At 45.7% G+C, this 12,894-nt stretch overlaps 1 protein-coding gene across 1 annotated transcript in view; it reads left to right on the top strand.

Moving 5' to 3' along the window:
- Positions 1-12,894, top strand: part of LOC119397218 (uncharacterized) — a 53,146-nt gene that overhangs the window by 31,477 nt on the left and 8,775 nt on the right. The window contains exon 3 of the mRNA XM_037664653.1: positions 11,240-11,338. Within this exon, the coding sequence (XP_037520581.1) occupies positions 11,240-11,338 (99 nt within the window). The remainder of the gene's footprint in view (positions 1-11,239; positions 11,339-12,894) is intronic.

Here is a 12,894-nt window from a genome sequence, read left to right as displayed (position 1 = left end):
GTGGCGGACGACATCGGGATACCACGGAGCACTATGAGCACCTTGGAGAAGAACAAGGCGGATATCGAGGCAATGACGGCGGAGCAGCGAACGTCGGTAGCCTGTCGTGTGCGCATTCCTGCCCACGGAAAAGTAGAAAAGGCACTCTATGCCTTTTTCCCTCTTCCCGGCTGCCGTACCACACGAAGTGTCTGCGGATATATCCGTGTTCGACTGTATCGCAACGTTGCCGTTGATAAGGCAGGTGGCATACTTAACATCCGGATAACGAAGGAGCTGAGGGCGTCTGTTTCATCCACAAGGCATCGTTACCATGCACATTTCAAAGCACAGAAGAGGAAGCAACAAGAGGCGAATGATTCAAGGAAGGCACCTTTTAGAGGATGAAATTGATAATTTTAGGAGAAAGAAAGTGTAGCTGGAAGCAACAGTTGCTGATCCAGCAACTTCAGCGGATGAATTGGCTTTGAAAGCACGAGAGACAGGTGATGTCATATACATTGTGATGCCAAACAGCATCAGGAAAACAGCGAAAAGCAAGGCAGAAGAACGGCTAACATCATCCAAGGAATAATGGCAAAACATCTGGAGCTTTTGTGAACGCTTTCCACCTGTCTCAGTGTAGTCCTAAATTCGTCTTAGTCCATTCATAATGCGAGTCGTCTTCTCGGTGTTCAGTGAATATGTTGTTTTTTATGACGGGTACCAGGTCACTTACTGAGATGTGTCCTTGAAAAAAAACTTTTGGGCCTTGAAATTCCTAAAAGACCCTCGAATTTCTGCCTTCAAAATCAATACAAACCCTGAGTACGTCAATAATGTGTGAAAATATTGGAGTACTTTTTGTTAAAACCTTGAATGAATACCTGCAAAGGAAAGAACTTGATGTTCACGTCACATTGTGGAACAACTGTGGGGTGTCAAGCAGATATCGGACTTGAATATTCTTGGGTCACAGCACAGCGGACGACCTCTTGCAGAAGTTGATGGAAACACCCACATTTTTTTTCCCTGAGCAAGATCGTGCAGCTCTGATAAGCAACCCGATTGCCCACTGGAGTCTTTTCAACAAGTTGCAGCAGCACATGAAAAATCGCTTTCAAGTTCAGTGCTTGGATATTGGTTCACATGGTTTGCACACAGTGCATAATGCTTAGAAAGCAGGAATGCATGCGACGAGCTGGCCAGTCGATACCTACCTGTCCAGCTTATTCTCACCTTTCCATGATGCACCGGTCCATCATGAAGATTTTGTTGGAGAGATGGGTAGTAAGCGGTTTCCACTTCCTTTCACACCCCGCCATTGGGTCAAGAACATGCCAGGGTTGCCACCTGTCAGTTTTTTTTAAATCCCTTCAAGTGTAGTGATCATTAGAATAGAGCATATTACTGCATGTGCAAGTATATATGAATATCCTATATTTCCGTGGCATATGCACAGTATACATTTTAAGGTTCGTTTGTGTCTGTGAAGACACTGACCTGGTGTACTCAGACGCAAAAAAGGGCTCTTTTGGACGAAGTATGTGTGGATCCTTTTCAGTGCAGCACATTCAGAGCTATGACCAAGACCTGACTTTTGTACAAGTTCATTTTGATCACGTGTATTTGTATGCCAACAATTAGGCCGGTTGGTTAGCTCAGTGTTGTGCTTTTGGGAACATGTACGTTAAGTTTTTCTTGCTCAAGGAAAGCAATTAATGTTACATTAAATGGCACTGCATGCCAAAGATTTAACACTGTGTCTGTTGTTGGACATTAATTTCATCTCTTAAGAACCGCTCCCTCCCTCCTCTTCGAAGGGCCTGTTTTAATTTCAGGCAAAGATGGCAACCCTAGTACTGGAGATAGCCCTGGCTCTGTGGGAGCATTTGAAGCACTACACCGAAGCAGTGGGTGACCACAGGCTACCCGTGCCGAAATGTAGAGCGTATGAAAACGTTGGTGCTTTTCTAAAGGACCCAGCTTGGACTTGTGAAACTGAACTATTCCCTAAACATTGCAATGGTTGTGCAGCCTTTCTTGACTGTTTTTCAGAGAGATTCTCCCAAGATATTTTTGTTTTTTTCGATATAGAGCTTGAAAGTGTCTTGAGGAGCCTCCTTGCAAGGTTCGTGAGGCGCTCGGTATTGACAGAAGCCACGAGCATCAAGACACTCCTGCGGATTGATGTTGACGATGCTGCCAATTACACGTCCCTTGAGAAGGTGCACGGGCGACCAAGAAGATCTCAAACCCTTGTGGGCCAATTTTTTTTTTCGCGAAATGCGCCGCAATAATTGTGTATCTTTTTATTGCTAAATTCCATAGGTTGGCAAACTCACTCATGAGTTGACTCACTCAGACTCAGATTGAGCTGTGAGTCTGAGTGAGTCCAGGTGAGTAATATTTTAATGAGTGTTAGCCCGAGTGAGTCTGGTTGAGGAAAATATTGGTGAGTGTGAGTTCGAATGAGCCCTATGGATGAATGGATGGAAGGACTTTATTATAGAGTGAGCCCTAAACGTAAAATATATTTCAGGAGTGAATCTGAGTGAGCGCCACCTTTAATTGCAGACCTGTGATCCTATACACTCGGCTATCTGCATTACTATCAGCCTTATATCGGCTTAAGTTTATACTCAGATCTGTTCCCACACACCTCAATGCACTATAGCGTTCATGCACCACCTCAATGTTTATTGATCTGAGGTGTGAGTGAGGGGGGGGAGGTGAGGTGCTATGACCTCCCAACGCTTTCACGGGACTTTCTTAATTGAAATATGTCGTGTGAGTCGCATATTTCATAATAACGTCCTTACTAGATTGAAACCCCTGAAATCTAGTATTTGAAGGTACAAGACCCAAAGGCATATCGTGGAGCTCCCATTATTTTAGATATTGGCATTCAAGAGCATTTACACCATGATCGGAATACTAGCTCACTTAATGCCAGCAGACTCACAAGTTGACTCACTCAGGCTCACTCAGGCTCAGGTCAAACCGTGAGTCTGAGTGAGTCCGGCTGAGCAAAATGTTGGCGAGTTTGAGTCCGATTGAGTTCGGTTGAGAAAAAGTTGAGTATGAAGCTTTCACAGCAAAATATATTTCTTGAGTGAGTCTGAGTGAGTTGAAATTTTTGCCGACCTATGCTGAATTCAATTCCTAAAGGAATCTATTTCAAAAGTAAAGTGCCTCAAGTTGTTTTGGGTGACCGTAAGGTAACAAAAAAAATCATTTGGGTTGTTACATACACATGGTTTATTCATGAGTAACAGCAAGATAAATTCTAAAAAAAAAAAACGGCCTGTACGACTTGAAAAATTATGCATTGAGATAAGTCTGTGTAATTCAGACATACAAAAATAAGTGCGCTACGTGGCATTAAAGCCCATATTCACAAACCAACCTTATCCTTATCTATCGCCCTCCTTTCAGTTTTGGCACCTTAACTCGTTTCATAAACTAACCTTATGCCTCAATTCAACCTTTCCTTAACCTCATTGCCGTGATAAGGTGGCATTCGATAAGGTAGCCCGGCAGGTACCTTAAGGCACCACTTATGCGGCACGCTATGGCTGATTACGCAAGAAGCTTTACAGTGTCATTAAGGGGGGACACGGCTCTTTAGAGACCGAAAATCTGCCAAAAAATCGGATTTTCAAAGTCTTCATTTTCGTGTTCCTTCTACCATCCCGCACGGGTCTGCAAATTTTGACCGAAAAGTACCGCGTATTTATGCCGTAATAGCGATTTAAAATTTTCTGGTGCAGCTGTGGCCCTTTAAACTTTAAAGTGCTCTCCATTTCAACTGCCTCTAACTCGCGAACGGCTTGCCCGATCGCAGCCATTTTGGTATCATTCAAAAGCCCTCGTTTCTGGCTTTTTGTTTTGTGTTCTCAGTAAGCAACCCTGTGCAAGCTGCCTATGTCATAAAAAAAAGAAGAAACGCTCAACTGGCGGCGCCATTTTGTTTTTTTGCTGCAACGACGCGTTCGACATGCCTGCCGGAGCGAAGAAGTTTCGTTCGGTGCATCGTTTCGGCAAAAAGCGTGTGAAAAACAACAAACGTGCTAACGGCACGACATCGCGGGCCCGTGAAAGGGATGAGCAAGCGACCCTCGACCTTGCGGACGCTCCGGCGTGTGATAACGGCGGCGGCGGTGCGGGTATCGGCAATCCGCCGGTTCTGCGGGAGGAGGGCTGCGCCGATTCCGGTTGCTTGAGAATAGACTCTGGAGATGTCACAAGCAGTGACATTGCTCAAGAAAGGGCCCGTGAGATATCGACGCTTGATCAGCTCGATTCAACGCCCGCGACAACACGGAAGACCACCGTTTTTGCCGATCAAAACACTGCGACGTCAGCCTCAGCCACGCAATCGGCAGCGTCATACTTGATCGTCGATCTCGACCTAGTGAATGAGCTCCTCGATTCCACGCAGTGCAAAACGTGCGGCGGAGACATCATACTCGCCACGGGTGACCATAACTACGGCCTAGCCATGAAGCTGGCTTTGTTGTGCAAGTGCAACAAGGTTAGGGAGGGGTGGAGCTCGCGGAGGGTTGCGGGCGAAAAAAAATGCAACCCCTTCGAAATAAACATGTTGGTCACGCGCGCTATGCTTTCCAGCGGCAATGGTCAAACGGCCATGAATGACATTTTTTCGTCAATGGGACGTTCGTGGCGAGGAATGCACAACAAGACCTTTCAGTGGCATCTCAAGAAAACGCTGGAGCCTGCTGCCACCCGAGCTGCTGAAGCAGTTATGACACAGTGCGCGAATGAAGCGAGAAAATTATACGAAGATTTATGCTTTGGCCACAAAGGAAGCATTGCTGTGTGCTATGATGGCACTTGGCTAACGAGAGGTCATTCTTCCCATATTGGTATACGTGCAGTAGTGGAACTTTTCACTGGGTATGTGCTTGATTACCATGTACTTTCTAATTTTTGTTTGGGCTGCGAAAATGGCCCTAAGCCGGACAGCGAGGGCTACGAGCGGAAGTCAAGCCACCAGTGCCTCAAGAATACAACCTGCAAGTCGGGACAAATGGAAGTGGAGGCAGGAAAAATATTGTTCGAAAGGTCACTGCAGCGTCACAACCTTCGCTACATAACCATGCTCTCTGACGGTGACAGCCGTACATACAATGTTATCAAAGAGAGCAAGGTGTATGGCTACGTTGAGGTCACCAAAGAAGACTGCATTAACCATGTGCAGAAGCGTATGGGTGCTGCTCTGCGTAACCTGTTGCAAAAGCACAGGGGTGAAGGCAACAGAAGCCTTGGTGGCAAGGGACGGCTGAGGTGACTTTGTTGAAAAGTTGGCCATCTACAATGGGCATGCATTGAAGTCTCACACTGGTGGGAGGCCATGAGCCGTGCAGTGATGGCAAGTTATCACCATATACCGTATAAATGCGTGTAAGGGCCGCACCCCGTTTTTTTGAAGTGCATATTCTAAAAAAAAAAAAAAAAATCCGCGTAAGGGCCGCACCCACACTTTCCTCAACCAATACGTATTCAAAATGCGCATGCGCGTAAGCTTCTAGGCTGTAGTCGATAGATGGCGCTAGGAAACGCAACCATCATCATCGTCACCTGAGTATATATATTATATATATATAGATACATTTTTTTGGATTTTATTCGTGTTAAGATGTTCGTGAAGTGGGCTAAAATTTTTAACTTTTTTATTAGTATTCATAGACCCGCCAACTAAAGGTTAAAGGAGGATTTTATCTTTAGCTTCTCATCTCTATACAAACGCGCTATCGGCGCTATCCTATCGGCATTAGCATCACCAGCTTTGGCATGGTGTTCGCGTTGTTCAGTTTGTGCAGTTCAGCCAGCCATTTGCTGTAGTTTTCTGCACTGTTCGATGACCTTCGTGCTAGCTTGTTTTCTACACGGCGTTCACGTTTTGGCAAGATGGGCAAGTACCTGAATACTGCTGGCTACAAGTTGAAGGTGATCGAGTATGCTTTCGAGCATGGGAAACGTGCCGCCGGCAGAAAATTCGACGTTGACGAGAAGTGTGTTCAACGTTGGTGTGCTCAAAAAGAAGCCTTGCGAAACACCAACAGCACTAAGCGCACTTTCCAATGGAGGGCAGTGAAAGTTTCCCGATTTGGAAGAAGACTTGCACCGCTATGTGACCGAAGTGCGGAATGATGGTCTTGCACTCACAACGGACATGCTGCGTCTGAAGGGACTAGCCTTGGTGACTGTACTTGGGTGGATCCTATCTGCGTGGAGCTCGGTGTCGACGGACATTGTGTCCCGAAGTTTTAAAGTTGCCGGCATATCTAACAGCTTGGATGGCACGAAAGATGACTGCTTGTGGGGTGACGGCGCTTCGCAGCACACCATCTCATCTCGGACTCCAAGTCTGAGGACTCGCTGAGTAACGACGATTGAGCACGTATGTCGCAAGAAATGTCGTATACTGCAATAAACGCGCTTCGTTCGCTAACTGGTGCGTTTTTACTTAAAAAAAAAAATGTCGCGTGTATGGGCCGCACCCTGAAAATTGGCCCTTATTTCTTGAAAAAAAAGTGCGGCCCTTACACGCGTTTATACGGTAACCTCGACGGACAGCTGCCCAAACCATTCGCTGTGCTCTGCTGGTGAGCAGTCATGGTGCCGTCACAATGCAGCCAAAGCCAAAGGAGAACCACAGCCTAGGCATAACTATAATTTGCGAAGTGATGTGGCTGCAGCCCTTCTGCCAATCTACCAACGGCTGTCAGAAAAGAGCCTGTTGCAGAGGTGTACGAGAGGGAAAACTCGGAACTCAAATGAGAGTTTTCACTCGGTCATCTGGAGCTTGGTGCCCAAAGAGCAGCATTGGTCCCTAGTTGCTATGCAGGCAGCTGTTGCGGAGGCTGTGCTGCGTTTTAACGCAGGCAACAGGCATGCAGCTGCAGCCGTGCTCAAAGAGCTGCATGTAAGCATCACGCCCACTGGTTCGAGCAGGGCAGAAGAGAAGGATTTGCGGCGAAGCAAGGCCTCTGCCAAGAAACGGGTAGCATCACTTGGCATTGCCAAAGCAGTCAAGAAAAAACATCAAGACAGGATGCATCCTGACTACTCTCCAGGTGCATTTTGAGTGGCTTTTTCTTTGGGGGGGGGGGGGGGGGGGGGGTATGATAATTGCTATAACTATCGAGCAAGTTGTAGCGTAAGATGTATTTTTGCTGTAACTAACTCCTGAACCTTCAATTATCATTTTGGTGTGTCCTTCTTTGAAATAAACCCCATGAATCTTTTGTGAAACGTTTTTCCTTGCTTTTTCAAAATGGCATTTTTCACCGATTTGCAATCTGGGAGGGGCCATATCTCTGGTTCTACTAGTCGAATTGCAATAAATCTTGTTTTGCCAGAAAGGTCGGCAATTGTAGATAGCAATAAGCCTAAAATATGAACAAATAGTATTGCATAAAATTTTAAAAACTAATAATTTGTCTTAGGTACCGATCTTGGTTTTCACATACAAAAGTTTGACATGCTGTAACTTAGGCTAAAGTTTGTCTAAAACACCCATTCTTGTATCGTTGCACTCTCTGATAATACCAGATCATTTTGATGTCCTTTTCTTCTTTGTAACACCCAGCATTTCTTAGCAAGCGCTTCTCCCAACTAGTCTCCACTGAAGCTAGTTGGAAACATGAATTTCTTAATTGTCTGAAAACTATGTATTACACATGGAAACCAACTGCATATTTGAAATAAGCATGTTAAAATACATAAGTGGTGCAAGTTTGATCAGAATCTTGAGCATAAACAAAAAAGCAGTTTTTAAGTGGGGTGTCCCCCCTTAAAGAAAAGGTGACGTACGCGATCGGAGTCCATATGTGCAATTAACGCTGCGAGTGTTCGGCAACCATCAAAATTCTATGGAAGAGTTCAGCGACGATGTGTTGCTGAGCAGATTCCGCTTCTCGAAGTGAGCACTTCATGTCCCTGAGCTTGCCGCTGGAAATGGCCCCCACTGCGTCGGTTTTCCTGTATCTCTGCTCCCTCAGCTGCTGGTGGCGCTCTGTTTATACGGCGCAGGTACTTTTCAAATCGTGAATGGTGACAAAATCGTGAAGCCGACGTGTTTCACTGCAGGATGGGATATTTTTTACCCAAATTTGCATTCGCGTAGCCACTGCTCGGTGCGCAGCCGCACGTCGCTTTTGCTGCTTTGAGCTGCTCCCACTTTATCGTGGTGTCCTTCACTAACACCGCGCGCTATCACAATTTTTTGCTATCACAATGCAATGCTTTCAAGTCGATGAGGAGCGCTGGATCTTCAGTGAAATTCAATTTTCACCTTTCTGTCACTTTCACTAACAAGCGTATGTATGATCCACGCAAACAGCCACACACTCACACACGCAGGCAGACTGACAAAAACCGCTCGCAACTCCGCGCCCCTGTCGGTGCCCTCGTAGAAACCAGCGCTTCAGGAAGTGGCGCATCTGTCTCCACATGTGCTGGCGCTTCTACGCGAGCTGCCAGTTGCTATGACAACGGTAAAACGTTAACAAAGAAAAGGAGCAAACGGCACGGCCAGACGAGGCGCGTTCTTACCGAAACTTGCACGGGTATGCGTTCCTGCATTTTTGTTATTGAGCATAGTTTTTTTTCTTGCTAATAAACTAACAATGAGCCAGTAAAGGTTCATAGCCTCGCTCCCATGCTCGTTCCTTATGAGGACAAGGCCGCCTTCCATAAGGCTGCCTTAAAACCGCATCGGGAGAGTTTTTGAAACGCACGGTGACCTTTTCTTATCCTTACTTTTCACTTCCTTACGAAAGGCTGCCTTATAGCGTTAAGATTGTGAATACGGGCCTAAGTTGAAACAAGGGGGAGAGAAAAGCCACTTTTGATCCAGTCAGCATAGTCTCGCAGAGTACGCTTTTGAGATGTCGTTCAGTCATCAACATCTGAGTCTTAAAGGGGTACTGACACAAAATTTCGCGGCCGTGATAGCCTGCTGGATCGATTCCCGTGTACGTGTGTGTACCATCTGCAAAATATCGACAGCGAATAAAGCTTGGAAGGTATTTTATATGAATTAAGTTCGCAAGCGCGATCCAGCATTATAGGCCGCACCTGGTGCATTGACACCCTCGGAGGTGACCCGAGGTGACCTCCCTACTTCCCCTACGTAAACGTTTCAGCCGGTACAAGTTATGATGACGTCGCAGCCGCCATTTCTGTTTTGACGCGCTTCCCGACGAATCGCTCCTCGCCAGCGGGTCAAACCTGAAGTGATTCGCAACGTCAAATTCCTTCCATCCCCGCCGCAAGAAAATCGTCGCCATCAGACAACAATGAGCCCGACGACGACAGACCGCGCGGAAATGCGTCACTGTTCTGTGTGCTCACGTGACCGAGCGTTTTACTTGCTAGGTGGTGATAGTCGAACCCGGCGGCTTGTTGGCGCTAGGTGGTGATAGTCGCACCCGGCGGCCGAAACTGAGGCTGTGTCAGTAATGAAGAGCTTGTAATTAATTATCTGTCGGGCGCTGCAGCAAACGATGTGCCGTGTTATGACTAACAGGCCCCCAGCAACACATTGCAGCAAAAAAACACTGGGCGAAAATTTTTGTGTCAGGACTCCTTAAGAAGTAACTCCTCGTATGACAGGCTGACATTTATTGAATCGGATTTTGATGCGGCAGTCTAGCGGCGATTCGGAGGAATCACCGCTGGACTCAGTTGCGGCAGGGAAACTGGCGCGCATTTCTATAGCGAAAAGGCACGTGTTTTAAACATACAGGCATGACGTATATGTATGTCTTTGACCATCTTGTGGCTGTTGTGGATTATGTACAACTAAACTTGTACAAGTGTACAATATTATGTACACTTTAGCCTCAAAGTGTTAAAAAGTTGGAAAGCGAGTGCCAAGTGTGTTTTTGAATTTAGAAGTGAGTGTCGGAAGTTCATTGTGAACATGATCGTGAAAATCGTGGAGAGAAGTCCTCTTAGGTACCCTCTTGTTTGAGGGTTATCGTGTTTCGACCCCAGAGAGATGTCGAGGACAGAAATGTGCCTTGGGAAGCTGAAGGTTGTTCTTAGCAGTTCAATGGACAACAAGCTTCTTTCTGAGCACAAGAGAGATATTCTGTGTGTACAGTACATTCAGTTCTGCGAAGAAAAACGGTATGAATTAGAAAACTATGAAAGAGGCCTTGACGATATCTTAGGAATGCCTTGACGTTGCCTTATGAAGCATGACTCATCGTTCTCGGATCACATGGGGAGTCCTGAAGTTTATTGTCTTGCTTAGCCATGGACAGGCTTCAGTAGAAAGAGGTTTCAGTGTAAACAAGTAGACTGCGATTGGAAATACGGCAGAGCTCTCGTATATCTCTCAACGAGTCATCTGTGAGGCTGTGAAAACCCGCGGTGGGCTGCTTAACGTTCTACTGTTGAAAGAACTGAAGCCATCAGTGAGCCAAGCTAGGCATAGAAATGCGTTATACATGGACGAAGAGAAGGAAGCTGTGGCACAGCAGGTAACCTTGTAAAGAGTACAACTCTAGCTAGAGCGTGCAAGGGATGACGAGAAAGCTCCAAAAATTTCTGAAGTGCTTGCTGGAGTCGGTGGATCGCTTTTCGGTAGACACCGAAGCAGAAAAAAATGGCATGACTTGTCAAGGAAAACAGTTTCTGTCGAACAGCTAAAGAAGAAGAGGAGGAGATAGCTGCTCTGGAAAATGAAATTAGTGTGGAAGTAGAGCTCCTTTCTGAAGTCATGTGCGGAAATAAAATTATGCCAACACTGCTTAAATTTTTCCTTTCTGCAACCTTGAAATCTTTGAAATGTCCTTGAATTTTGAGTCAAATATTGTGTACGAACTCTGTGCTTAAGAACAATCAATTCAAACAGTACATTAGTGCCTGGGATGATGGTGGCTTTTATTGCGGCCGTAACCTCCGTGGCCACCGCACTGCTTGAGCAGCAAGTTGCTGACATCTAAGACCACACCCGCTTCATTGTTATAACAAGTATAGATATAATTTTTTGAATGGTCTCGCGCTCAGTTCATCGTGCTCGCGAATGAAATATGAACATATTGGTCTCGCAGGATCGCACAACTTTTCGCATATATAAGACACACCGTCGTAAAAGACGCACCAGCGCAAAAATATCGGAAGCAGAGGGGCGTCTTATACAACGGGAATTACAGTAGATATATTTGGATGAAAATATATGTAATATAAATCTTACTTCACGTTTCCTGTTTTGTTTCAGGTGGCCTACAAAGTGCAGCCAGGGCTTCTCCTGCACAGCCTGCGCCGCCACCTCTGAGCTCCCAGGATCCCGAAATTGACACGGACACAGAGTCAAGAGGTAAGAGTGAGTGTTTGGCAGTGAGGGGTTTATTAAAGCGCAGAATTAGTTTGCGGCAGAAGAGCACAGAAGTTCTTGAACGTCCCGAGAAGTCGCAGCACGGTGCATTTTTGCCAGAGATGAAATCGAGATCTGTGCACAGCAAAACAATGAAAAACCTTGGAGCTGCGGAGAAGCTGCACGAAATGTATAGGAACGACTCTCTTACATCAAAGGCCTCATCAGTGTGGGCCTCTATGGTTAAGCCCAAAAGCACTTTCTGGCAGAATTCGGGGAGATCATCGAACTGAACCGTTTGGTGTGACAGAAGTCCGCTTTGCTAAAGTTTGTTAAAGAGAAAACTCCTCCCGAAGTGCCTGCAACTAGGCCAGAGCTTTTGAACGGACGAAAGTCACATGAAATGTTTTTTGGCAAAGCAGCCATTGTACGAAATATATTGTACCGCATCTGGATCCATAGCCGGGTAGGCTAGTAGTGGATCCATTGCATCAAACGGTATGTAATGACGTGAAAGCAAAGGGTGAAATAAAAAGCATCCACATCATAAAGGTCTAAAATAAGGAAATACTTATAAAGCGATATTTGTCTAATAGAATGAAGGTAAATAATTGCATGCGGTGCATACTGAACAATCAGAAGTGCAAAGACAATAATTCTTAAAGGGGCACTGACGCCTTTTTTTGAAGGCGAGCTTACTCTGCCATACAAATCTCCTGTATGCAGAGAGGGCTGTGAGCTTATGTGAAGCTCAGGAAATGCTGCTAAGATATGTTATTTGGATAAGAAAGTCAATTTTTCTACGGAGCACCTACCGGCATCGACTCTAGCTTGACGTCAGGCTGCAGTACAAATTCTGGTGACTTTACGCAGCAGTCAGGCTGGTTGTGATGATGTCAGGTACCAATACTTCCAAGATGGCCCCTTGTGCGTCACCAAAACATTCATGCGAAGAGCGCATGGAAACGTCACTATATAGTGTGTGAGCATGTGACGAGAAGCTAATACAGTGTTGCGACGCCAGGTTACAGTAGGAACGGAAACTAGCTTTTAAAAACATTATGAGCCTGAGTGAGGGGCATGATATCAAGATCCCTGAAGAGCGGAGCAGGTGAGGACGACGCGATTCTTGTCGTGCTCTTCAGTAAAATACTTATAACTTGGCAGTGCGATGGGTAGGTATCGCCCCATGATTGTATACCATAGTTCATATGGCAACTAAATATGCTGAAATATATTAAACGCAGTATTCCTTGGCTAAAAACAGATCGTGCCTTAAGCAGTTTTAGACAACCATTCGACAACGTTTTGCATTGGTGGTCAGTGTGGAGCGAGTCGAGTATAGCTCCCAAATATTTATAAGCGTTGATGTGTTCGATGGTGACTCCATTAAGGCGGAGATTGCAGTTATCCGGGGTGGGTCTGCGGTATGAGACAAAAATGATATAGTTTGTTTTATTTCTATTTATGGTGAGTGTATTGCTGGCAAACCGTCTCATTGTATTGATCAGGGCTTCATTTGCAAGGAGTTCTCCTGTTTCAATGGAACGGTGCGTTAT

The sequence above is a fragment of the Rhipicephalus sanguineus genome, chromosome 6, assembly GCF_013339695.2.
Source record: "Rhipicephalus sanguineus isolate Rsan-2018 chromosome 6, BIME_Rsan_1.4, whole genome shotgun sequence".
NCBI classification, from domain to species: Eukaryota; Metazoa; Arthropoda; class Arachnida; order Ixodida; family Ixodidae; genus Rhipicephalus; species Rhipicephalus sanguineus.
The sequence above is the reverse complement of the archived record's forward strand: the minus strand, read 5'-3'. Positions and strand labels throughout refer to the sequence as shown.